Source organism: Plectropomus leopardus, chromosome 8 (assembly GCF_026936395.1).
Source record: "Plectropomus leopardus strain MGB_pleo_1.0 chromosome 8, ASM2693639v1, whole genome shotgun sequence".
Lineage (NCBI taxonomy): Eukaryota > Metazoa > Chordata > Actinopteri > Perciformes > Serranidae > Plectropomus > Plectropomus leopardus.
This window is the reverse complement of record NC_142183.1, coordinates 15346851-15374757: the sequence shown is the minus strand read 5'-3', so window position 1 is coordinate 15374757 and position 27907 is coordinate 15346851. Positions and strand designations below refer to the sequence as shown.

Below are 27907 nucleotides of genomic sequence, written 5' to 3'. Positions count from 1 at the left end.
TTTATTATGGATGATGTGCTTGAGGTGTGTGATGCCTTTTTCTGACCAAGTGCAAAAGTTGAGTAGTTTCTTATTACTGAGAAATTCTGGGTTATTCCAAATGGGGGTGAATTTAGATTATGCTAGGGTGGTGTTTGTAACTTTGTGAGTGTGAGTTTCTGCTGTTGTTGAGGTTTTAAAACAAGGAAGTTCAACTGATTGATTGGAAATCTGAATGTTTTTACAAACAGTCTGTTCTATGTCTAACCAGGTGGAGTCTGACTGATTGGGGTGGATCCATTTGAGTATATATTGAAGTTGACTTGCAAGTGAGTAATGATAAAAAAAAAATTTGGGGCTTTAAGTCCGCCTTTTATTTTTTGTTTTTTGAAAAGTGGCCAGTTTAATTCTAGGAGTTTTATCTTTCTAGTAAAATTTGGTGACTATTGAATTGAGTGATTTAAACCAGTTGAGAGTATGTTGTATTGGGGTCTTTGTAAAAAGACTGTTTATTTTAGGAAATATTGTCATCTTAATTGTTGCTATTCTACTCATAAGAGAGAGTGTTAAATGTATCCAATGGAAGAGGTCATCGGTTATTGTTTGAAGGAACAGGGTGAAGTTGAGTTTGAACAGGTCTGACAGCCGGTGGGAAATATGAATACCCATGTATGTGATGTGTTCAGTGCATAGGGAAATATGTGGTATGTGTGCTGCCACATCCCAGCTAATGCTATGTAGAGGAAGGATGGATGATTTGTTTCAGTTAATTAAGTAATCAGAAATGTTAGAAAATAAATCTATCAATTTGAGACAGGTTTTTGTAAAAAGAGTACTCCTGCATAGAGACTTCATTAATGATGCAAGTTATCTGTCTAAATACCTTTTATGTGACTGTTATGACGAATAGCTGTGACTAATGTTTTAATATAGAGGATGAAAAGGAAGGGAGAGAGTGGGCATCCTTGCCTAATCTCCCTGCGAATATATCGGAAAGGTCAAAGGTCAAGTTCACAGTGACACCATAATGCTCTGCAAAAACACTTCTGGACATTACTCAACACCGTAAATCAGGAACAGAAGGAGAGACATTTGGTCAGATACTGAATTAGTGACACTAATCTATGTTGCCCAACATGATACTATGCGTCTGGGAAAGATTTCTGTTAAACATCCACATATTAACAGACATGGATGTGAACTGTAACTGCAACTGGTTCGAAGGGGAATAAAACCAAGAGGCAGTAATTCTAGTTTGAGCTAAACCTTCTGACAAAGTATATTTATCTAATTTGCCGCTTTTCCTCTCCCCTTTTCCTGACTTCAGGCTGGTGAAAAACCTGAGTCGGCGACAGGAGGGCTTCATAGCTGCTGCCAGCTTGCAGCTGATTCTTGGAGACAGTAATCGAGGACACTCCAGACTAGGGGGTAAGAAAAGGCATGAGCGTCCAAGGTGACGATATAAAGCTGAGCCATGGTGTTTCTTGTCTTTAATTTTCTTTCTAAATGTCTGTATATTTTCTTGTAGATGCAGGAAACCTGAAAGCCAGAAAGCTCAGCTCCCCGTAGAGAAGAAAGCACAGAATGTGAATCAAATATTTCCCCAGAGATGATGAACAGACAGAAGAAACTGGTTGAGCCATAGCTGTTTCATGACTGATCAGCCACCCATTTCTTTCTCCCCGGTGACTTTCTCCAGCACAGTTCAGTCACATAAGAGAAAAATGTGGGAATCTACAGACCTGATTTTCTTCCAGGTTATGAGTGTCGATCCACTGGGGCGGTGTTTTCTGATAGTGACGGCTCAGGAACTATTTAGCCCTCTTGGACAATCAACAGCCGATTCCTGGACCCTGATTGGCTTTCTCAGACTGGTGAGGTGCATCTTTCATCTGTAACAGACATTAAGTCACGGTGTGAGGCAGCTGCTACAGCAGTTAGTAATTTCACAATCTGTGAATCAACCCTTTCTCATTCCAGCTAGTATTCCAGACTCTAGCGTCTCCGATTGTGTGTTTGTCTCAGTGTGTGCTGGGTGGATGGTAGCACAGGATTTACCTGAAACATTTCTTAAATCAGTCACTTTTGTACATATACAGTGTCATTTTTAACATTTTCTTGTACCTCAGTGTTTCATCTTTGTGTAGTTGATTGGCTTTTTTTTCTCCATTGAACGACTTAATTGCATTTTTCTTACATTTCATTCCTCAAGGCACCACTCTTGTGTACAGTCTAGGAGTTAGAATGCCAAAATGTGCCATGCCATAATGCCTTTTTTATTCCCACTCTTTTGGAGTCTCCTGTATGTACTGTTTGCAAAATCAAATACTCTGTTATTGCTTTAACCTGACCTCACAAATATTCAACAGGCACTTTAATAAGATGGACAGACAGACAGGAGAAACAAACACACCCACCTATTGTTAACTGAATGTGTGCTTTTCTTGTTGCTTTACCTCTCACTGTGTATTCCCTCTTGTTCATGCTGTTATTTCCTTTGTTTATCCTTGAATGTATGATGTGTTAGGGAGGCAGGGGAGACATACCCCCCTGCATGCAGGCAGCAGTTGACATGTCAGTGATGGTAATGTAAGACACCAGCCGACACGTGAAGATTGATGGTAGTGTACTCCTCCGTGTATGCCACAGAGCGCAGCATAGAGAAGGCAGAGCGAGGCAGAGAGAGAGGGAGATTATGCTTCGTGTACCGCTCCATCACAGAGGCAGATTGTTTCCTCCTCCACATTACAGCTCAGTTAATCTCGGGCTCCCCATTAAAAGGGATCATACAGCCAACATGAAATACAACCTCTGTGTCGAACGCTTAATTAAATATTGATTGCAGACTTATATGAATTTACCACATCAAATCGAGGCCCCGGTCCGAGGGCTGCCTTTGATTCGTTGTTTGATATGGAAATGAGTCAAGAAAGCAGCAGGGGCTGCTCCGCACTACACATTTCCTATGTTGTTAATTTATTTATTTTGCTGTCATGTTGTTCCTTCATATTGTGAGGTATGTGTGTGCAGCTCTCGATGAAACTACACCTTCATATATTCACGGGAGATGCACTTGACTGCACATCAAAACCCCATTTTATTTCTTTTTAGCTTATATGACAAAAATCAGATGGTTTGTTTGTAACCTTAATCCAAAATGCTGCAGATTTTGCACAGATTTTCCAGATTGGAAAACACAAAAAAAACTGCTTGAAATATTATGTATCCCGATGAGCCAAGTAGCCTGAGCTTGTTGCTGAATGTTTCGTTAAGATGAAAATGCATGACAACTGAACAGTGAGCAGGTTTGTATTGTCAGACAGTCACTGCTCTAAATTGGCTTGTTTTTGTACAGCTTCAGTCCGTTAAAAAATAAACTATTTATTGCAATAATTGTTTTGCTAATTGAAATAATTCAATACTGTGTGGCTGAAAACTAAGGCTGCTCTTTGTCATGCATCCTGATTTAATCTATTGTTTCTGTATTCTTGTTTTAATGGAAGTCAAGATAAATAATACAATTGTGCAGAGTTTTCTCTTTTCGTGAGTTTTTGGCTACGTATCATTTGAAGCCAGGATTTCCAAAGATCCCTGTTGTTTCTCTGCTACTAAATACTTGTAAAACATTTACTAGCAGATGGGGATGATGTGTTTTGATCAGGCTGTCTCCAGGTCCTTAAAAAATCTTGAAACATCTTCATTTTAATTATACAAATATTAGGCCTCAATTTCATTAGTCTTAACTTTAAATTCATTAGTCTTAAATGTCATAAACATTTTATCAAATTTTATTTTCCTGTCTTTTATTTGATTTTTTCAAAACAAGTTGAGGTCTTTTGCTAGAAAGGTAGAAAGACTAGTACTGTCTTCCTTTATACTTACACTTACCTGTTGGCAAAATCTGGAGGAGACTACATATATACTCCTTACCTTAAAATTGATCTGCAATGCTTGAATAAGAAAAAAAATCATTTGTCCAAAAGTAAGTCTTAGATTTGGTTAAAAACATCTAGAAAGGGTCCTGAAAAGCATTAAATTGATGAGCCTTTTACCTGGAGACAACCTAATCCCACCCCGACAACCCTAACCCTGATGTAGCTGCACAGAGTCAGAGCACTGTATGACAGAAGTTTAATGTTAAATACATTTTTTTGTTTCATACAGTGTTAAATGACATGCCAAATCATGAAAGGATCTCCTACTATCCCGTGGAGTTAAAAAAGTGTCAAGAAAAAAAGAACCACTTATAACCAATTATATTCTTAAAAATCTGTACTCTTTAAGTTTCAGGGTCAGGGTTTTCCACATCCAATGCCAGCATTTGTTTAGTTATTCCCATGACATGGTTTATCCAGCTGTAATATAGGGACAGCCGGGTGTACACACCATATTTCCCCTGCTTTGCACACTCTTCCCCCCAGCTTACAATGCCTGTAAGGAACCACGTGTCATGAAATCTGTTTGTGTGAGGACCTCCACTGTCCCCCTGACAGGCATCTTTGTCCACATCGTAGTACCCTGCACAAAACATGTAGGAAGTGATCCTGGCACTGCTGCTGTCCTTACACTCTGTCCGATCTGTAAAAGGAACCTCCACTTTCTGCAAATTGTCAGCAGTGAATCCCAGGAACCGTGTTCGGCCCCAGCCGCTGACCGTCGCCGGAGAGTACTCCTTCACTATGGCCTCAGTGAAAGCCATGGGCCCTATGCAGATGGGTCGGACTGTTGTGGAGAAGGTGATGGAGTTCTTGAGGTACAGCAGAGCGATGTCATGGTTATACAAGCTTATACTGCTATTATAGCGTGGATGTATGTGTTGCTTCAACACTTCGTGGTCCTGCTCAGTGTCCTCATGGATGTAGATGTTGTGCTCCCCTGCAGGTTGAGATGTTAGATACAGATATCACTCATATTTTAGCAGAGATAAATCTTGTTGGAGGCAGTGAATCTTACCCACTCTGATGAAGAAGGAGCCCTGTGCCTCCACAAGGCAATGTGCAGCAGTGATAACCCACCGTTCGCTGAGGATGGAGCCCCCACAGAATAACTGACCAGTGGGACGCGCTATCAAGGCTACCTGAATTACAGATGGAGAGAAGAGCCATGAATAGCAAAAAGAAAGAGAAAACACCACAGCTGCTGTTTTACCTCCCTCATGTTTTTCTTTTGACAAATACTTTTACTTCTACACCATACCTGCCATGGGATCTCTCCTGGGATGACCACTTTACCACCTACAATGCGTTTATAAGGCTTAGGCTGCTCCTCAGTAGGGACCTCAGCGTCACGGATCGTCCGCAGGGGGAGCTTCTTATCTGATTGGTTTTCTACAGAGTCATTTGAGGCAGGAAGAGACGTCAGAGTACTAGCTGGAGTCGAGGAATGGGATGCAGCGATGGTGATATTGGTGTTGTTCTGCAGGCTTGCATTCCACATAGACCTTTTGAATGCTGTGCTGACCTCTTTCAGAGCAGTTCTGCCACATGGAAATTCAGCTGTTGATGTCAGAAAAGATGAGTCTCAGGGTGGAATTTAAAAGTAATCATCATGAAATTAGGCAAAGAAATCAACAAATGCATTGATACCATCTGGTTCACAGGAAACTCCATCCTCTATCAGCCTGTATCCTCTTGCACAAGAGCATTTTGCTCCAAAGGTTCCCATTGATTCACAGAAGTGCATACAGTCTCCATTGTTCAAGTCACACCTTCTTGCTATAACTGAGAAGGGTAAAAAAAGCACTTTATCAATTATAACCCACCCTGTCGGTGCATTTATACAATGACATGTTGTAACTGTGTAGAATGAGCTCCTTTCTGTTTTGTTTATGAAGACTCAGACATGTATTTTGTGAATACTGTATGAATTTGTGCACAAGACAAGGGCTGTGGATTTTGTATCCCATTACTTATAATGAAAGGGATCTCTTTGTGGCATGTATGGGCAGGACAAATAATTGCAAAAGCATAATTTGTTTAGTACATATGGGTAGGAACTATTGATTTTCAAAACAATTGAAAAAATTGTGAGCCTATCTACAGCAGGGTCTCTCAAAATGTGGGTAACTGAGTGCTAGTTTAAGGAGGCAGCATATGAGTGAGGCCTGAAAGAAAATTCATGCATTAAATTGTGGCACTATTTTTAGCATACTATAATTTTTGTTTGAATACTATATTAAGACCTTTTCATATATTTTTTGTGATAAACTATGCTGTAACATAGTTTATCCCTGAGCTACCACTTTATCGTGGTGGAGGGGTTTGCGTGTCCCAGTGATCCTAGGAGCTCAGTTGTCGGGGGCTTCATGCCCCTGGTAGGGTCACCCATGGCAAACAGGTCCTAGGGGAGGGACCAGACAAAGTGTAGCTCACAAGACCCCTATGATGATGTCAATCAATGGTTCGGAGTTCCCCTCGCCCGGACACGGGTCACCGGGGCCCCCCCCTGGAGCCAGGCCTGGGGGTGGGGCTCGATGGCGAGCGCCTGGTGGCCGGGCCTTTACCCATGGGGCCCGGCCGGGCACAGCCCGAAGAGGTGACATGGGACCTCCTTCCCGTGGGCTCACCACCCGTAGGAGGGGCCGTAGGGGTCGGGTGCAATGTGAGCTGGGCGGCAGCCGAAGGCGGGGACCTTGGCAGTCCGATCCTCGGCTGCAGAAGCTAGCTCTGGGGACGTGGAATGTCACCTCTCTGGTGGGGAAGGAGCCTGAGCTGGTGCGTGAGGTTGAGAAGTTCTGACTAGATATAGTCGGTCTCACCTCGACGCATGGCTAGGGCTCCGGAACCAGTCTTCTTGAGAGGGGATGGACTCTCTTCCACTCTGGAGTTGCCACTGGTGAGAGGCGCCGGGCAGGGGTGGCAATACTTATTGCCCCCCGGCTCGGTGCCTGTCACGATGGAGTTACGCCCGGTGAATGAGAGGGTAGCCTCCCTCCGCCTTTGGGGGGACGGATCCTGACTGTTGTTTGTGCCTATGGTCCAAACAGCAGTTCAGAGTATCCACCCTTTTTGGAGTCCTTAGAGGGGGTGCTGGAGAGTGCTCCTTCTGGGGACTCCCTCGTTCTGCTGGGGGACTTCAACGCTCACGTTGGCAGCGACAGTGAGACCTGGAGGGGCGTGATCGGGAGGAATGGCCCCCCCGATCTGAACCAGTGGTGTTTTGTTATTGGACTTCTGTGCTCGCCACAGATTGTCCATAACGAACACCATGTTCAAGCATAAGGGTGTCCATATGCGCACTTGGCATCAGGACACCCTAGGCCGCAGTTCAATGATCGACTTTGTAGTCGTATCGTTGGACTTGCGGCCTTATGTCTTGGACACTCGGGTGAAGAGAGGGGCGGAGCTGTCAACCGATCACCACCTGGTGGTGAGTTGGCTCCGATGGTGGGGGAGGACGCCGGTCAGACAAGGCAGACCCAAACGCATTGTGAGGGTCTGCTGGGAATGTCTGGCAGAGTCTCCCGTCAGAAGGAGCTTCAACTCCCACCTCCGGAAGAGCTTCGACCATGTCCCGGGGGAGGCTGGGGACATTGAGTCCGAGTGGGCCGTGTTCCGTGCCTCCATTGCTGAGGCGGCCGACCAGTGCTGTGGCCGTAAGGTGGTTGGTGCCTGTCGGGGCGGCAACACCCGAACCCGCTGGTGGACACCGGCGGTAAGGGGTGCCGTCAAGCTGAAGAAGGAGTCCTATCGGGCCTTCTTGGCCTGTGGGACTCCGGAGGCAGCAGACAGGTACCGACAGGCCAAGCGGAGTGCGGCGGCGGTGGTCGCCGAGGCGAAAACCCGGGCATGGGAGGAGTTCGGCGAGGCCATGGAAAACGACTTCCGGACGGCTTCGAAGAGGTTCTGGACCACCATCAGGCGTCTCACGAGGGGGAAACAGTACTCCGTCAACACTGTGTATAGTGGCGACGGGGCGCTGCTGACCTCGACTCGGGACGTTGTGGATCGGTGGAAGGAATACTTCGAAGACCTCCTCAATCCCACCGACACGCCTTCCGTTGGGGAAGCAGGGCCTGGGGACCCGGGGGTGGGCTCCTCTATCTCTGGGGCTCTCTGGGTGTGTTCCAACTACAGGGGGATCACACTCCTCAGTCTCCCTGGTAAGGTCTATTCGGGGTTCTAGAGAGGAGGGTCCGCCGGATAGTCGAACCCCAGATTCAGGAGGAGCAATGCGGTTTTCGCCCCGGTCGTGGAACTGTGGACCAGCTCTGGACCCTTGGCAGGATCCTTGAGGGTGCTTGGGAGTTTGCCCAACCAGTCCACATGTGCTTTGTGGACTTGGAGAAGGCATTCGACCGTGTCCCTCGGGGAGGCCTGTGGGGGGTTCTCCGGGAATATGGGGTTTCGGACTCCTTGATACGGGCTGTCTGTTCCCTGTATGACTGGTGCCGGAGCTTGGTCCGCATTGCCGGCAGTAAGTCGAACTCGTTTCCGGTGAGGGTTGGACTCCGCCAGGGCTGCCCTTTGTCGCCGATTCTGTTCATAACTTTTATGGACAGAATTTCTAGGCGCAGCCAGGGTGTTGAGGGGGTCCGGTTTGGTGACCTCAGGATTAGGTCTCTGCTCTTTGCAGATGATGTGGTCCTGTTGGCTTCATCGGGCCACGACCTTCAGCTCTCACTGGATCGGTTCGCAGCCGAGTGTGAAGCGGCTGGAATGAGAATCAGCACCTCCAAATCCGAGACCATGGTTCTCAGCCGGAAAAGGGTGGCGTGCCCCCTCCGGATCGGGGATGAAGTCCTGCCCCAAGTGGAGGAGTTTAAGTACCTCGGGGTCTTGTTCACGAGTGGGGGAAGGATGGAACGGGAGATTGACAGGCGGATCGGTGCAGCGTCTGCAGTAATGCGGACTCTGCACCGGTCTGTCTTGGTGAAGAGGGAGCTGAGCCGAAAGGCAAAGCTCTCGATTTACCAGTCGATCTTCGTTCCTACCCTCACCTATGGTCATGAGCTTTGGGTAGTGACCGAAAGAACAAGATCGCGGGTACAAGTGGCCGAAATGAGTTTCCTCCGTAGGGTGGCTGGGCTCTCCCTTAGAGATAGGGTGAGAAGCTCGGTCATCCGGGAGGAGCTCGGAGTAGAGCCGCTGCTCCTCCGCATTGAGAAGAGCCAGATGAGGTGGCTCGGGCATCTAATTAGGATGCCTCCAGGACGCCTCCCTGGTGAGGTGTTCAGGGCACGTCCCACCGGTAGGAGGCCCCGAGGAAGACCCAGGACACGCTGGAGAGACTACGTCTCACAGCTGGCCTGGGAACGCCTCGGGGTCCCCCGGGAAGAGCTGGACGAAGTGGCCGGGGAGAGGGAAGTCTGGGTTTCCCTGCTTAGGCTGCTGCCCCCGCGACCCGACCCCGGATAAGCGGAAGAAAATGGATGGATGGATATGCTGTAACATTTTAAATGATTGTTTTGTGACAATATTATCATTCTATGCTGTAATTTTCTTCTAACCTTTATTGTAACGCCAAGGAAAAGCATGTTGCAAAAATGGCCAAAGCACAATAATATAGCATGTAAAAAAAAAATTGGCCGAAGAGGCGATACTATAGTATGGTCAAAGATGTAAAAATATGACAAACCCAAAAACAGCTAAAAAATGCGAAAAATAGTGTGCTGGCACATGCCATAGCATAGAATGTTGTAAGAACGACCCAAGACACAATAATATAACATGTAAAAAATATGGCAAAAAAGGCAATACACCTTTTTGGCTATCTGTTGATGTGGTAAATTACAAAGTTTTGGGCCTGTTTTGGGCGTTATTCCCACTTTCTATGCTATGACGCGTCTCTACGAGTTATTCTAAGTGGTTTTCAGCCATTTTTAGGAGGGGTCAAAATTTGACTTTTTTCGCCTATTGCCTTTCTGGCCATTTTTTGGACATGCTAAATTATGAGGTTTTAGACCTTTTTTGGCCTTAATTTCCACTTTGTTTACTATTATGCATCTCTGCGAGTTATTCTAAGTGATTTTTAACCATTTTTAGGAGGGGTCAAAATTTGACTTTTTTCGCCATACTATACTATTGCCTTCCTGGCCATTTTTTGGACATGCTGAATTATGAGGTTTTTTTGGAATTTCTTGGCCTTTATTCCCACTTTCTATGCTATGACGCGTCTCTACGAGTTATTCTAAGTGGTTTTCAGCCATTTTTAGAAGGGGTAAAAATTTGACTTTTTTCGCCATACTATACTATTGCCTTTCTGGCCATTTTTGGGACATGCTGAATTATGAGGTTTTAGACCTTTTTTGGCCTTGATTTCCACTTTGTTTACTATTATGCATCTCTACGAGTTATTCTAAGTGATTTTTAACTATTTTTAGGAGGGGTCAAAATTTGACTTTTTTCGCCATACTATACTATTGCCTTCCTGGCCATTTTTGGACATGCTGAATTATGAGTTTTTTTGGAATTTTTTGGCCTTGATTTCCACTTTCTATGCTATGACGCGTGTCTACGAGTTGTTCTAAGTGGTTTTCAGCCATTTTTAGGAGGGGTCAAAATTTGACTTTTTTCGCCATACTATACTATTGCCTTCCTGGCCATTTTTTGGACATGCTGAATTATGAGTTTTTTTGGAATTTCTTAGCCTTGATTTCCACTTTCTATGCTATGACGCGTGTCTACGAGTAATTCTAAGTAGTTTTTAGCCATTTTTAGGAGGGGTCAAAATTTGACTTTTTTCGCCATACTATACTATTGCCTTCCTGGCCATTTTTTGGACATGTTAAATTATGAGGTTTTAGACATTTTTTGGCCTTGATTTCCACTTTGTTTACTATGACGCGTCTCTACGAGTTATTCTAAGTGGTTTGTAGCCATTTTTAGGAGGGGTCAAAATTTGACTTTTTTCGCCATACTATACTATTGCCTTCCTGGCCATTTTTTGGACATGCTAAATTATGAGTTTTTTTGGAATTTCTTGGCCTTTATTCCCACTTTGTATGCTATGACATGTCTCTACGAGTTATTCTAAGTGGTTTTCAGCCATTTATAGGAGGGGTCAAAATTTGACTCTTTTCGCCATACTAGGCTATTGCCTTCCTGGCCATTTTTTGGACATGTTGAATTATGAGGTTTTTTTGGAATTTCTTGGCCTTTATTCCCACTTTCTATGCTATGACGCATGTCTACGAGTTATTCTAAGTGGTTTTCAGCCATTTTTAGGAGGGGTCAAAATTTGACTTTTTTCGCCATACTATACTATTGCCTTCCTGGCCATTTTTTGGACATGCTAAATTATGGGGTTTTTGACCTTTTTTGGCCTTGATTTCCGCTTTGTTTACTATGACGCGTCTCTACGAGTTATTCTAAGTGGTTTTTAGCCATTTTTAGGAGGGGTCAAAATTTGACTTTTTTCGCCATACTATACTATTGCCTTCCTGGCCATTTTTTGGACATGTTGAATTATGAGTTTTTTTGGAATTTCTTGGCCTTTATTCCCACTTTGTATGCTATGACATGTCTCTACGAGTTATTCTAAGTAGTTTTTAGCCATTTTTAGGAGGGGTCAAAATTTGACTTTTTTCGCCATACTATACTATTGCCTTCCTGGCCATTTTTTGGACATGCTAAATTATGAGGTTTTAGACCTTTTTTGGCCTTTATTTCCACTTTATTTACTATGATGCGTCTCTACGAGTTATTCTAAGTGGTTTTTAGCCATTTTTAGGAGGGGTCAAAATTTGACTTTTTTCGCCATACTATACTATTGCCTTCCTGGCCATTTTTGGACATGCTAAATTATGGGGTTTTTGACCTTTTGGCCTTTATTTCCACTTTGTTTACTATGGCGTCTCTCACGAGTTATTCTAAGTGGTTTGTAGCCATTTTTAGGAGGGGTCAAAATTTGACTTTTTCGCCATACTATACTATTGCCTTCCTGGCCATTTTTGGACATGCTAAATTATGAGGTTTTGGACATTTTTTGGCCTTGATTTCCACTTTGTTTACTATGACGCGTCTCTACGAGTTATTCTAAGTGGTTTGTAGCCATTTTTAGGAGGGGTCAAAATTTGACTTTTTTCGCCATACTATACTATTGCCTTCCTGGCCATTTTTTGGACATGTTGAATTATGAGGTTTTTTTGGAATTTCTTGGCCTTTATTCCCACTTTCTATGCTATGATGCATGTCTATGAGTTATTCTAAGTGGTTTTCAGCCATTTTTAGGAGGGGTCAAAATTTGACTTTTTTCGCCATACTAGGCTATTGCCTTCCTGGCCATTTTTTGGACATGCTAAATTATGGGTTTTTGACCTTTTTGGCCTTGATTTCCACTTTGTTTACTATGACGCGTCTCACGAGTTATTCTAAGTGGTTTGTAGCCATTTTTAGGAGGGGTCAAAATTTGACTTTTTAAGCCATACTATACTATTGCCTTCCTGGCCATTTTTTGGACATGTTGAATTATGAGGTTTTTTTGGAATTTCTTGGCCTTTATTCCCACTTTCTATGCTATGACGCATGTCTACGAGTTATTCTAAGTGGTTTTCAGCCATTTTTAGGAGGGGTCAAAATTTGACTTTTTTCGCCATACTATACTATTGCCTTCCTGGCCATTTTTTGGACATGTTGAATTATGAGTTTTTTTGGAATTTCTTGGCCTTTATTCCCACTTTGTATGCTATGACATGTTTCTACGAGTTATTCTAAGTGGTTTTCAGCCATTTTTAGGAGGGGTCAAAATTTGACTTTTTTCGCCATACTAGGCTATTGCCTTCCTGGCCATTTTTTGGACATGCTAAATTATGGGTTTTTTGACCTTTTTTGGCCTTGATTTCCACTTTGTTTACTATGACACATCTCTACGAGTTATTCTAAGTGGTTTGTAGCCATTTTTAGGAGGGGTCAAAATTTGACTTTTTCGCCATACTATACTATTGCCTTCCTGGCCATTTTTGGACATGCTAAATTATGAGTTTTTTGGAATTTCTTGGCCTTTATTCCCACTTTGTATGCTATGACATGTCTCTACGAGTTATTCTAAGTGGTTTTCAGCCATTTATAGGAGGGGTCAAAATTTGACTCTTTTCGCCATACTAGGCTATTGCCTTCCTGGCCATTTTTTGGACATGTTGAATTATGAGGTTTTTTTGGAATTTCTTGGCCTTTATTCCCACTTTCTATGCTATGACGCATGTCTACGAGTTATTCTAAGTGGTTTTCAGCCATTTTTAGGAGGGGTCAAAATTTGACTTTTTTCGCCATACTATACTATTGCCTTCCTGGCCATTTTTTGGACATGCTAAATTATGGGGTTTTTGACCTTTTTTGGCCTTGATTTCCGCTTTGTTTACTATGACGCGTCTCTACGAGTTATTCTAAGTGGTTTTAGCCATTTTTAGGAGGGTCAAATTTGACTTTTTTCGCCATACTATACTATTGCCTTCCTGGCCATTTTTGGACATGTTGAATTATGAGTTTTTTTGGAATTTCTTGGCCTTTATTCCCACTTTGTATGCTATGACATGTCTCTCTGAGTTATTCTAAGTAGTTTTAGCCATTTTTAGGAGGGGTCAAAATTTGACTTTTTCGCCATACTATACTATTGCCTTCCTGGCCATTTTTTGGACATGCTAAATTATGAGGTTTTAGACCTTTTTTGGCCTTTATTTCCACTTTATTTACTATGATGCGTCTCTACGAGTTATTCTAAGTGGTTTTTAGCTATTTTTAGGAGGGCTCAAAGTTTGACTTTTTTCGCCATACTATACTATTGCCTTCCTGGCCATTTTTTGGACATGCTAAATTATGGGGTTTTTGACCTTTTTTGGCCTTTATTTCCACTTTGTTTACTATGACGCGTCTCTACGAGTTATTCTAAGTGGTTTGTAGCCATTTTTAGGAGGGGTCAAAATTTGACTTTTTTCGCCATACTATACTATTGCCTTCCTGGCCATTTTTTGGACATGCTAAATTATGAGGTTTTGGACATTTTTTGGCCTTGATTTCCACTTTGTTTACTATGACGTCTCTCACGAGTTATTCTAAGTGGTTTGTAGCCATTTTTAGGAGGGGTCAAAATTTGACTTTTTTCGCCATACTATACTATTGCCTTCCTGGCCATTTTTTGGACATGTTGAATTATGAGGTTTTTTTGGAATTTCTTGGCCTTTATTCCCACTTTCTATGCTATGATGCATGTCTATGAGTTATTCTAAGTGGTTTTCAGCCATTTTAGGAGGGGTCAAAATTTGACTTTTTAGCCATACTAGGCTATTGCCTTCCTGGCCATTTTTTGGACATGCTAAATTATGGGTTTTTTGACCTTTTTTGGCCTTGTTTTCCACTTTGTTTACTATGACGCGCCTCTCTGAGTTATTCTAAGTGGTTTGTAGCCATTTTTAGGAGGGGTCAAAATTTGACTTTTTTCGCCATACTATACTATTGCCTTCCTGGCCATTTTTTGGACATGTTGAATTATGAGGTTTTTTTGGAATTTCTTGGCCTTTATTCCCACTTTCTATGCTATGACGCATGTCTACGAGTTATTCTAAGTGGTTTTCAGCCATTTTTAGGAGGGGTCAAAATTTGACTTTTTTCGCCATACTATACTATTGCCTTCCTGGCCATTTTTTGGACATGCTAAATTATGAGGTTTTAGACCTTTTTTGGCCTTTATTTCCACTTTATTTACTATGATGCGTCTCTACAAGTTATTCTAAGTGGTTTTTAGCCATTTTTAGGAGGGGTCAAAATTTGACTTTTTTCGCCATACTATACTATTGCCTTCCTGGCCATTTTTTGGACATGTTGAATTATGAGTTTTTTTTGGAATTTCTTGGCCTTTATTCCCACTTTCTATGCTATGACGCATGTCTCTACGAGTTATTCTAAGTGGTTTTCAGCCATTTTTAGGAGGGGTCAAAGTTTGACTTTTTTCGCCATACTATACTATTGCCTTCTTGGCCATTTTTTGGACATGCTAAATTATGCCGTTTTAGACCTTTTTTGGTCTTTATTTCCACTTCGTATACTATGACGCATGTCTACGAGTTATTCTAAGTGGTTTTCAGCTATTTTTAGGAGGGGTCAAAATTTGCCATTTTTCGCCATACTGTACTATTGCCTTCTTGGCCATTTTTTGCACATGCTGAATTATGAGGTTTTTGACCTTTTTTGGCCTTTATTTCCACTTTGTGTACTATGACACGTCTCTCCCATGTGGACTTCTTGTGGTGCGGTGCTGCGGCGCGGCGGACTTTGTACTGTGCTTGTTTTACGCATGTTCCATGTGTTTTAAGTTGCTTTTATAGGCTTTACGTTTTTCTTGTTTTTAAGTTGACTCTAGACTGTACAGCATGATGGTAACCACTGGAAAACTTTTATTGGCACTGTTTATCCTGGCGCTGTTTTTACAATACCAATCATACCTGCGTTGGAAGGAAACAACCTGGCGTTCCCATATACGAGACATGTTGCTGTCTCTTGGAAACATGGGTGCCTCGCCATCCCTAGGCTTACCTCAGGACATATGGCGACCTGCAAACCCGAGGAGACACCTCAGGAGAAGGGGAAAGAGAGGAAGAATCCGCCAGCGTCTCCGTTGGCAAGGTAACAGGCCACAACTACCATCAATGATACTCAGCAATGTCAGATCGTTAAGAAATGAAATGGACGAGCTGCGGATCAACGCCAGGTCTTGCCACAAGTACCATGACTCTTCAGTGATGGTGTTCACGGAGACTTGGCTTCACCGCAATATTCCAGACTCTTTGTATGAGGTGGATGGTTTTTCTTTAATCCGCTTGGACAGAACTGAAGCTTTGGGTACAGTTAAGGGCGATGGCATTTCTGTTTTTATCAATGAAAACTTATGTAGGAACTACATGCTGCATCAAACTGTTTGCAAAACAGATGTGGAACTTCTGTTGTGCCCATGTCCATTGAATTTCTGAACAATAGGTGATGTTAGATGTGCCATGAAATTGTGCAATATGCCAGTATACCACTGCTGCCAGATGTCTGCTTTTCATGTAGATGTAGTGAATTGTTAGATAGATATGTTGCTGGTGCAGGATGTAATGTTTTATATTTTGTATGACTTTTATGTGTGTATTTATTGGTTTTGTAACTGTGGGACAAGATCCAGGATGAATTTCCCTACGGGGACATTAAAGTTCTTTCAGTCTATCTATCTAAAAGTTATTCTAAATGGTTTCAGCTATTTTTAGAAGGGGTCAAAATTTGACTTTTTTTGCCATACTATACTATTGCCTTCCTGGCCATTTTTTGGACATGCTAAATTATGAGGTTTTAGACCTTTTTTGGCCTTGATTTGCACTTTTTTTTACTATTATGCGTCTCTACGAGTTATTCTAAGTGGCTTTTAGCCATTTTTAGGAGGGGTCAAAATTTGACTTTTTTCGCCATACTATACTATTGCCTTCCTGGCCATTTTTTGGACATGCTGAATTATGAGTTTTTTTGGAATTTTTTGGCCTTGATTTCCACTTTCTATGCTATGACGAGTGTCTACGAGTTGTTCTAAGTGGTTTTCAGCCATTTTTAGGAGGGGTCAAAATTTGACTTTTTTCGCCATACTATACTATTGCCTTTCTGGCCATTTTTTGGACATGCTAAATTATGAGGTTTTAGACATTTTTTGGCCTTGATTTCCACTTTCTATACTATGACGCGTCTCTACAAGTTATTCTAAGTGGTTTTCAGCCATTTTTAGGAGGGGTCAAAATTTGACTTTTTTCGCCATACTATACTATTGCCTTCCTGGCCATTTTTTGGACATGTTGAATTATGAGTTTTTTTGGAATTTCTTGGCCTTTATTCCCACTTTCTATGCTATGACGCGTGTCTATGAGTTATTCTAAGTGGTTTTCAGCTATTTTTAGGAGGGGTCAAAATTTGACTTTTTTCGCCATACTATAGTATTGCCTTCCTGGCCATTTTTTGGACATGTTGAATTATGAGGTTTTTTTGAATTTCTTGGCCTTTATTCCCACTTTCTATGCTATGACGCGTGTCTACGAGTTATTCTAAGTGGTTTTTAGCTGTTTTTAGGAGGGGTCAAAGTTTGACTTTTTTCGCCATACTATACTATTGCCTTCTTGGCCATTTTTTGGACATGCTAAATTATGGGGTTTTTGACCTTTTTTGGCCTTGATTTCCACTTTGTTTACTATAACGCGTCTCTACGCATTATTCTAAGTGGTTTTCAGCCATTTTTAGGAGGGGTCAAAATTTGACTTTTTTCGCCATACTATACTATTGCCTTCCTGGCCATTTTTTGGACATGTTGAATTATGAGTTTTTTTGGAATTTCTTGGCCTTTATTCCCACTTTCTATGCTATGACATGTCTCTACAAGTTATTCTAAGTAGTTTTTAGCTATTTTTAGGAGGGGTCAAAGTTTGACTTTTTTCGCCATACTATACTATTGCCTTCCTGGCCATTTTTTGGACATGCTAAATTATGGGGTTTTTGACCTTTTTTGGCCTTGATTTCCACTTTGTTTACTATAACGCGTCTCTACGAGTTATTCTAAGTGGTTTTCAGCCATTTTTAGGAGGTCAAAATTTGACTTTTTCGCCATACTATACTATTGCCTTCCTGGCCATTTTTGGACATGTTGAATTATGAGTTTTTTTGGAATTTCTTGGCCTTTATTCCCACTTTCTATGCTATGACGCGTGTCTATGAGTTATTCTAAGTGGTTTTCAGCTATTTTTAGGAGGGGTCAAAATTTGACTTTTTTCGCCATACTATAGTATTGCCTTCCTGGCCATTTTTTGGACATGTTGAATTATGAGGTTTTTTGGAATTTCTTGGCCTTTATTCCCACTTTCTATGCTATGACGCGTGTCTACGAGTTATTCTAAGTGGTTTTTAGCTGTTTTTAGGAGGGGTCAAAGTTTGACTTTTTTCGCCATACTATACTATTGCCTTCTTGGCCATTTTTTGGACATGCTAAATTATGGGGTTTTTGACCTTTTTTGGCCTTGATTTCCACTTTGTTTACTATAACGCGTCTCTACGAGTTATTCTAAGTGGTTTTCAGCCATTTTTAGGAGGGGTCAAAATTTGACTTTTTTCGCCATACTATACTATTGCCTTCCTGGCCATTTTTTGGACATGTTGAATTATGAGTTTTTTTGGAATTTCTTGGCCTTTATTCCCACTTTCTATGCTATGACATGTCTCTACAAGTTATTCTAAGTAGTTTTTAGCCATTTTTAGGAGGGGTCAAAGTTTGACTTTTTTCGCCATACTATACTATTGCCTTCCTGGCCATTTTTTGGACATGCTAAATTATGGGGTTTTTGACCTTTTTTGGCCTTGATTTCCACTTTGTTTACTATAACGCGTCTCTACGAGTTATTCTAAGTGGTTTTCAGCCATTTTTAGGAGGGGTCAAAATTTGACTTTTTTCGCCATACTATACTATTGCCTTCCTGGCCATTTTTTGGACATGTTGAATTATGAGTTTTTTTGGAATTTCTTGGCCTTTATTCCCACTTTCTATGCTATGACGCGTGTCTACGAGTTATTCTAAGTGGTTTTCAGCCATTTTTAGGAGGGGTCAAAGTTTGACTTTTTTCGCCATACTATACTATTGCCTTCTTGGCCATTTTTTGGACATGCTAAATTATGGGGTTTTAGACCTTTTTTGGCCTTGATTTCCACTTTGTTTACTATGACGCGTCTCTACAAGTTATTCTAAGTGGTTTTTAGCCATTTTTAGGAGGGGTCAAAGTTTGACTTTTTTCGCCATACTATACTATTGCCTTTCTGGCCATTTTTTGGACATGCTAAATTATGAGGTTTTAGACATTTTTTGGCCTTGATTTCCACTTTATTTACTATGACGCGTCTCTACAAGTTATTCTAAGTGGTTTTTAGCCATTTTTAGGAGGCGTCAAAATATGACTTTTTTCACCATACTATACTATTGCCTTCCTGGACATTTTTTGGACATGCTAAATTATGAGGTTTTAGACCTTTTTTGGCCTTTATTTCCACTTTGTTTACTATTATGCATCTCTACGAGTTATTCTAAGTGGTTTTTAGCTATTTTTAGGAGGGGTCAAAATTTGACTTTTTTCGCCATACTATACTATTGCCTTCCTGGCCATTTTTTGGACATGTTAAATTATGAGGTTTTAGACCTTTTTTGGCCTTTATTTCCACTTTGTTTACTATAACGCGTCTCTACGAGTTATTCTAAGTGGTTTTTAGCTATTTTTAGGAGGGGTCAAAATTTGACTTTTTTCGCCATACTATACTATTGCCTTCCTGGCCATTTTTTGGACATGTTGAATTATGAGTTTTTTTGGAATTTCTTGGCCTTTATTCCCACTTTCTATGCTATGACATGTCTCTACGAGTTATTCTAAGTAGTTTTTAGCCATTTTTAGGAGGGGTCAAAGTTTGACTTTTTTCGCCATACTATACTATTGCCTTCTTGGCCATTTTTTTCGACATGCTAAATTATGGGTTTTTTGATCTTTTTTGGCCTTGATTTCCACTTTGTTTACTATAACGCGTCTCTACAAGTGATTCTAAGTGGTTTTCAGCCATTTTTAGGAGGGGTCAAAATTTGACTTTTTTCGCCATACTATACTATTGCCTTCCTGGCCAGTTTTTGGACATGTTGAATTATGAGTTTTTTTGGAATTTCTTGGCCTTTATTCCCACTTTCTATGCTATGACGCATGTCTACGAGTTATTCTAAGTGGTTTTCAGCCATTTTTAGGAGGGGTCAAAATTTGACTTTTTTCGCCATACTATACTATTGCCGTCTTGGCCATTTTTTGGACATGATGAATTATGAGTTTTTTTGGAATTTCTTGGCCTTTATTCCCACTTTCTATGCCATGACGTGTGTCTACAAGTTATTCTAAGTGGTTTTCAGCCATTTTTAGGAGGGGTCAAAATTTGACTTTTTTCGCCATACTATACTATTGCCTTCCTGGCCATTTTTTGGACATGCTAAATTATGAGGTTTTAGACCTTTTTTGGCCTTTATTTCCACTTTGTTTACTATTATGCGTCTCTACGAGTTATTCTAAGTGATTTTTAACCATTTTTAGGAGGGGTCAAAATTTGACTTTTTTCGCCATACTATACTATTGCCTTCCTGGCCATTTTTTGGACATGATGAATTATGAGTTTTTTTGGAATTTCTTGGCCTTTATTCCCACTTTCTATACTATGACGCGTGTCTACGAGTTATTCTAAGTGGTTTTCAGCCATTTTTAGGAGGGGTCAAAATTTGACTTTTTTCGCCATACTATACTATTGCCTTCCTGGCCATTTTTTGGACATGCTAAATTATGAGGTTTTAGACCTTTTTTGGCCTTTATTTCCACTTTGTTTACTATTATGCGTCTCTACGAGTTATTCTAAGTGATTTTTAACCATTTTTAGGAGGGGTCAAAATTTGACTTTTTTCGCCATACTATACTATTGCCTTCCTGGCCATTTTTTGGACATGATGAATTATGAGTTTTTTTGGAATTTCTTGGCCTTTATTCCCACTTTCTATACTATGACGTGTCTCTGAGTTATTCTAAGTGGTTTTCAGCCATTTTTAGGAGGGTCAAAATTTGACTTTTTTCGCCATACTATACTATTGCCTTCCTGGCCATTTTTGGACATGCTAAATTATGAGGTTTTAGACCTTTTTGGCCTTGATTTCCACTTTGTTTACTATTATGCGTCTCACGAGTTATTCTAAGTGATTTTTAACCATTTTTAGGAGGGTCAAAATTTGACTTTTTCGCCATACTATACTATTGCCTTCCTGGCCATTTTTGGACATGTTAAATTATGAGTTTTTTGGAATTTCTTGGCCTTTATTCCCACTTTCTATGCTATGACGCTGTCTCTGAGTTATTCTAAGTGGTTTTCAGCCATTTTTAGGAGGGGTCAAAATTTGACTTTTTTCGCCATACTATAGTATTGCCTTCCTGGCCATTTTTTGGACATGTTGAATTATGGGGTTTTTGATCTTTTTTGGCCTTGATTTCCACTTTGTTTACTATAACGCGTCTCTACACGTGATTCTAAGTGGTTTTCAGCCATTTTTAGGAGGGGTCAAAATTTGACTTTTTTCGCCATACTATACTATTGCCTTCCTGGCCATTTTTTGGACATGATGAATTATGAGTTTTTTTGGAATTTCTTGGCCTTTATTCCCACTTTCTATGCTATGACGCGTGTCTACGAGTTATTCTAAGTGGTTTTCAGCCATTTTTAGGAGGGGTCAAAATTTGACTTTTTTCGCCATACTATACTATTGCCTTCCTGGCCATTTTTGGACATGCTAAATTATGAGGTTTTAGACCTTTTTGGCCTTGATTTCCACTTTGTTTACTATTATGCGTCTCTCTGAGTTATTTTAAGTGATTTTTAACCATTTTTAGGAGGGGTCAAAATTTGACTTTTTTCGCCATACTATACTATTGCCTTCCTGGCCATTTTTTGGACATGCTAAATTATGAGGTTTTAGACCTTTTTTGGCCTTTATTTCCACTTTGTTTACTATTATGCCTCTCTACGAGTTATTCTAAGTGGTTTTTAGCTATTTTTAGGAGGGGTCAAAATTTGACTTTTTTCGCCATACTATACTATTGCCTTCCTGGCCATTTTTGGACATGTTGAATTATGAGTTTTTTTGGAATTTCTTGGCCTTTATTCCCACTTTGTATGCTATGACATGTCTCTACGAGTTATTCTAAGTAGTTTTTAGCCATTTTTAGGAGGGGTCAAAGTTTGACTTTTTTCGCCATACTATACTATTGCCTTCTTGGCCATTTTTTTCGACATGCTAAATTATGGGTTTTTGAATTTTTTGGCCTTGATTTCCACTTTCTATGCTATGACGCGTGTCTACGAGTTATTCTAAGTGGTTTTCAGCCATTTTTAGGAGGGTCAAAATTTGACTTTTTTCGCCATACTATACTATTGCCTTCCTGGCCATTTTTTGGACATGCTAAATTATGAGTTTTAGACCTTTTTTGGCCTTTATTTCCACTTTGTTTACTATTATGCGTCTCTACGAGTTATTCTAAGTGATTTTTAACCATTTTTAGGAGGGGTCAAAATTTGACTTTTTTCGCCATACTATACTATTGCCTTCCTGGCCATTTTTTGGACATGATGAATTATGAGTTTTTTTGGAATTTCTTGGCCTTTATTCCCACTTTCTATACTATGACGTGGTTCTCTGAGTTATTCTAAGTGGTTTTCAGCCATTTTTAGGAGGGGTCAAAATTTGACTTTTTTCACCATACTATACTATTGCCTTCCTGGCCATTTTTTGGACATGCTAAATTATGAGGTTTTAGACCTTTTTTGGCCTTTATTTCCACTTTGTTTACTATTATGCATCTCTACGAGTTATTCTAAGTGGTTTTTAGCTATTTTTAGGAGGGGTCAAAATTTGACTTTTTAGCCATACTATACTATTGCCTTCCTGGCCATTTTTGGACATGTTAAATTATGAGGTTTTAGACCTTTTTGGCCTTTATTTCCACTTTGTTTACTATAACGCGTCTCACGAGTTATTCTAAGTGGTTTTAGCTATTTTTAGGAGGGTCAAAATTTGACTTTTTTCGCCATACTATACTATTGCCTTCCTGGCCATTTTTGGACATGATGAATTATGAGTTTTTGGAATTTCTTGGCCTTTATTCCCACTTTCTATGCTATGACATGTCTCTCTGAGTTATTCTAAGTAGTTTTAGCCATTTTTAGGAGGGGTCAAAGTTTGACTTTTTTCGCCATACTATACTATTGCCTTCTTGGCCATTTTTTTCGACATGCTAAATTATGGGTTTTTTGATCTTTTTTGGCCTTGATTCCCACTTTCTATGCTATGACGCGTGTCTACGAGTTATTCTAAGTGGTTTTCAGCCATTTTTAGGAGGGGTCAAAATTTGACTTTTTTCGCCATACTATACTATTGCCTTCCTGGCCATTTTTTGGACATGCTAAATTATGAGTTTTTAGACCTTTTTGGCCTTTATTTCCACTTTGTTTACTATTATGCGTCTCACGAGTTATTCTAAGTGATTTTAACCATTTTTAGGAGGGGTCAAAATTTGACTTTTTCGCCATACTATACTATTGCCTTCCTGGCCATTTTTGGACATGATGAATTATGAGTTTTTTTGGAATTTCTTGGCCTTTATTCCCACTTTCTATACTATGACGCGTGTCTACGAGTTATTCTAAGTGGTTTTCAGCCATTTTTAGGAGGGGTCAAAATTTGACTTTTTTCACCATACTATACTATTGTCTTCCTGGCCATTTTTGGACATGCTAAATTATGAGGTTTTAGACCTTTTTGGCCTTTATTTCCACTTTGTTTACTATTATGCATCTCTGAGTTATTCTAGGTGGTTTTAGCTATTTTTAGGAGGGGTCAAAATTTGACTTTTTCGCCATACTATACTATTGCCTTCCTGGCCATTTTTGGACATGTTAAATTATGAGGTTTTAGACCTTTTTGGCCTTTATTTCCACTTTGTTTACTATAACGCATCTCTACGAGTTATTCTAAGTGGTTTTAGCTATTTTAGGAGGGGTCAAAATTTGACTTTTTTTCGCCATACTATACTATTGCCTTCCTGGCCATTTTTGGACATGCTAAATTATGAGGTTTTAGACCTTTTTTGGCCTTTATTTCCACTTTGTTTACTATTATGCGTCTCTCTGAGTTATTCTAAGTGATTTTAACCATTTTTAGGAGGGTCAAAATTTGACTTTTTGCCATACTATACTATTGCCTTCCTGGCCATTTTTTGGACATGATGAATTATGAGTTTTTTTGGAATTTCTTGGCCTTTATTCCCACTTTCTATACTATGACGCGTGTCTACGAGTTATTTTAAGTGGTTTTCAGCCATTTTTAGGAGGGGTCAAAATTTGACTTTTTTCGCCATACTATACTATTGCCTTCCTGGCCATTTTTTGGACATGCTAAATTATGAGGTTTTAGACATTTTTGGCCTTTATTTCCACTTTGTTTACTATTATGCGTCTCTCACGAGTTATTCTAAGTGATTTTAACCATTTTTAGGAGGGGTCAAAATTTGACTTTTTTTCGCCATACTATACTATTGCCTTCCTGGCCATTTTTTGGACATGATGAATTATGAGTTTTTTGGAATTTCTTGGCCTTTATTCCCACTTTCTATACTATGACGCGTGTCTACGAGTTATTCTAAGTGGTTTTCAGCCATTTTTAGGAGGGGTCAAAATTTGACTTTTTTCGCCATACTATACTATTGCCTTCCTGGCCATTTTTTGGACATGCTAAATTATGAGGTTTTAGAGCTTTTTTGGCCTTGGTTTCCACTTTGTTTACTATTATGCGTCTCTGAGTTATTCTAAGTGATTTTTAACCATTTTAGGAGGGGTCAAAATTTGACTTTTTTTCGCCATACTATACTATTGCCTTCCTGGCCATTTTTTGGACATGTTGAATTATGAGTTTTTGGAATTTCTTGGCCTTTATTCCCACTTTCTATGCTATGACGCATGTCTACGAGTTATTCTAAGTGGTTTTCAGCCATTTTTAGGAGGGGTCAAAATTTGACTTTTTTCGCCATACTATACTATTGCCTTCCTGGCCATTTTTTGGACATGTTAAATTATGAGGTTTTAGACCTTTTTGGCCTTGATTTCCACTTTGTTTACTATTATGCGTCTCGAGTTATTCTAAGTGATTTTTAACCATTTTTAGGAGGGGTCAAAATTTGACTTTTTTCGCCATACTATACTATTGCCTTCCTGGCCATTTTTTGGACATGTTGAATTATGAGTTTTTTTGGAATTTCTTGGCCTTTATTCCCACTTTCTATGCTATGACGCGTGTCTACGAGTTATTCTAAGTGGTTTTCAGCCATTTTTAGGAGGGGTCAAAATTTGACTTTTTTCGCCATACTATACTATTGCCTTCCTGGCCATTTTTTGGACATGCTAAATTATGAGGTTTTAGACCTTTTTTGGCCTTTATTTCCACTTTTTTTACTATAACGCGTCTCTGAGTTATTCTAAGTGGTTTTTAGCTATTTTTAGGAGGGTCAAAATTTGACTTTTTCGCCATACTATACTATTGCCTTCCTGGCCATTTTTGGACATGCTAAATTATGAGTTTTTTTGGAATTTCTTGGCCTTTATTCCCACTTTCTATGCTATGAAGCGTCTCTATGAGTTATTCTAAGTGGTTTTCAGCCATTTTTAGGAGGGGTCAAAATTTGACTTTTTTTGCCATACTATACTATTGCCTTCCTGGCCATTTTTTGGACCTGTTGAATTATGAGTTTTTTGGAATTTCTTGGCCTTTATTCCCACTTTCTGTGCTATGACGTGTTCACTGAGTTATTCTAAGTGGTTTTCAGCCATTTTTAGGAGGGGTCAAAATTTGACTTTTTTCGCCATACTATACTATTGCCTTCCTGGCCATTTTTTGGACATGCTAAATTATGAGGTTTTAGACCTTTTTTGGCCTTTATTTCCACTTTGTTTACTATTATGCGTCTCTACGAGTTATTCTAAGTGATTTTTAACCATTTTTAGGAGGGGTCAAAATTTGACTTTTTTCGCCATACTATACTATTGCCTTCCTGGCCATTTTTTGGACATGCTAAATTATGAGGTTTTAGACCTTTTTTGGCCTTTATTTCCACTTTGTTTACTATTATGCATCTCTACGAGTTATTCTAAGTGGTTTTTAGCTATTTTTAGGAGGGGTCAAAATTTGACTTTTTCGCCATACTATACTATTGCCTTCCTGGCCATTTTTTGGACATGTTGAATTATGAGTTTTTTTGGAATTTCTTGGCCTTTATTCCCACTTTCTATGCTATGACATGTCTCTACGAGTTATTCTAAGTAGTTTTTAGCCATTTTTAGGAGGGGTCAAAGTTTGACTTTTTAGCCATACTATACTATTGCCTTCTTGGCCATTTTTTTCGACATGCTAAATTATGGGTTTTTTGATCTTTTTTGGCCTTGATTTCCACTTTGTTTACTATTATGCGTCTCTACGAGTTATTCTAAGTGATTTTTAACCATTTTTAGGAGGGGTCAAAATTTGACTTTTTTCGCCATACTATACTATTGCCTTCCTGGCCATTTTTTGGACATGATGAATTATGAGTTTTTTTGGAATTTCTTGGCCTTTATTCCCACTTTCTATACTATGACGCGTGTCTACGAGTTATTCTAAGTGGTTTTCAGCCATTTTTAGGAGGGGTCAAAATTTGACTTTTTTCGCCATACTATACTATTGCCTTCCTGGCCATTTTTTGGACATGCTAAATTATGAGGTTTTAGACCTTTTTGGCCTTTATTTCCACTTTGTTTACTATTATGCATCTCACGAGTTATTCTAAGTGGTTTTAGCTATTTTTAGGAGGGGTCAAATTTGACTTTTTTTCGCCATACTATACTATTGCCTTTCTGGCCATTTTTTGGACATGCTAAATTATGAGGTTTTAGACATTTTTTGGCCTTGATTTCCACTTTGTTTACTATTATGCATCTCTCTGAGTTATTCTAAGTGGTTTTAGCTATTTTTAGGAGGGGTCAAAATTTGACTTTTTTCGCCATACTATACTATTGCCTTCCTGGCCATTTTTTGGACATGTTGAATTATGAGTTTTTTTGGAATTTCTTGGCCTTTATTCCCACTTTGTATGCTATGACATGTCTCTACGAGTTATTCTAAGTGGTTTTTAGCTATTTTTAGGAGGGGTCAAAATTTGACTTTTTTCGCCATACTATACTATTGCCTTCCTGGCCATTTTTTGGACATGATGAATTATGAGTTTTTTGGAATTTCTTGGCCTTTATTCCCACTTTCTATGCTATGACGCGTCTCTGAGTTATTCTAAGTGGTTTTCAGCCATTTTTAGGAGGGTCAAAATTTGACTTTTTCGCCATACTATACTATTGCCTTCCTGGCCATTTTTGGACATGCTAAATTATGAGGTTTTTGGAATTTTTTGGCCTTTATTTCCACTTTGTTTACTATTATGCGTCTCTACGAGTTATTCTAAGTGATTTTCAGCCATTTTTAGGAGGGGTCAAAATTTGACTTTTTTCGCCATACTATACTATTGCCTTCCTGGCCATTTTTTGGACATGATGAATTATGAGTTTTTTTTGGATTTCTTGGCCTTTATTCCCACTTTGTTTACTATTATGCGTCTCTACGAGTTATTTTAAGTGATTTTTAACCATTTTTAGGAGGGGTCAAAATTTGACTTTTTTCGCCATACTATACTATTGCCTTCCTGGCCATTTTTTGGACATGCTAAATTATGAGGTTTTAGACCTTTTTTGGCCTTTATTTCCACTTTGTTTACTATTATGCGTCTCTACGAGTTATTCTAAGTGATTTTTAACCATTTTTAGGAGGGGTCAAAATTTGACTTTTTCGCCATACTATACTATTGCCTTCCTGGCCATTTTTTGGACATGATGAATTATGAGTTTTTTGGAATTTCTTGGCCTTTATTCCCACTTTCTATACTATGACGTGTCTCACGAGTTATTCTAAGTGGTTTTCAGCCATTTTTAGGAGGGGTCAAAATTTGACTTTTTCGCCATACTATACTATTGCCTTCCTGGCCATTTTTGGACATGCTAAATTATGAGGTTTTAGACCTTTTTGGCCTTTATTTCCACTTTGTTTACTATTATGCGTCTCTCTGAGTTATTCTAAGTGATTTTTAACCATTTTAGGAGGGGTCAAAATTTGACTTTTTTCGTCATACTATACTATTGCCTTCCTGGCCATTTTTTGGACATGATGAATTATGAGTTTTTTTGGAATTTCTTGGCCTTTATTCCCACTTTCTATACTATGACGCGTGTCTACGAGTTATTCTAAGTGGTTTTCAGCCATTTTTAGGAGGGGTCTAAATTTGACTTTTTCGCCATACTATCCTATTGCC

At 39.8% G+C, this 27907-nt stretch overlaps 2 protein-coding genes across 6 annotated transcripts in view; one reads left to right on the top strand and one right to left on the bottom strand.

Annotated features, from left to right (window-relative positions):
• The window catches only part of mcf2a (MCF.2 cell line derived transforming sequence a), a 36119-nt gene extending 32610 nt beyond the window's left edge, over positions 1-3509 (top strand). For 3 of the 4 annotated variants that reach the window (XM_042492876.2, XM_088080955.1, XM_088080956.1), the window contains 2 exons: positions 1307-1407; positions 1508-3509. In XM_042492876.2, the coding sequence (XP_042348810.1) occupies positions 1307-1407; positions 1508-1548 (142 nt within the window). In that variant the 3' untranslated portion in view covers positions 1549-3509. Of the gene's footprint in view, positions 1-250; positions 309-1306; positions 1408-1507 lie in introns of all 4 variants that reach the window. The other variant, XR_015777244.1, reaches the window with a different exon arrangement.
• Positions 3510-4093: 584 nt separating this feature from the next.
• f9a (coagulation factor IXa) overlaps positions 4094-27907 on the bottom strand; it is a 49605-nt gene continuing 25791 nt past the window's right edge. For both annotated transcript variants that reach the window (XM_088080957.1, XM_042492875.2), the window contains exons 5-8: positions 5565-5699; positions 5176-5474; positions 4933-5056; positions 4094-4854 (exon numbers count right to left, since the gene is read on the bottom strand). In XM_088080957.1, the coding sequence (XP_087937083.1) occupies positions 4259-4854; positions 4933-5056; positions 5176-5474; positions 5565-5699 (1154 nt within the window). In that variant the 3' untranslated portion in view covers positions 4094-4258. The remainder of the gene's footprint in view (positions 4855-4932; positions 5057-5175; positions 5475-5564; positions 5700-27907) is intronic.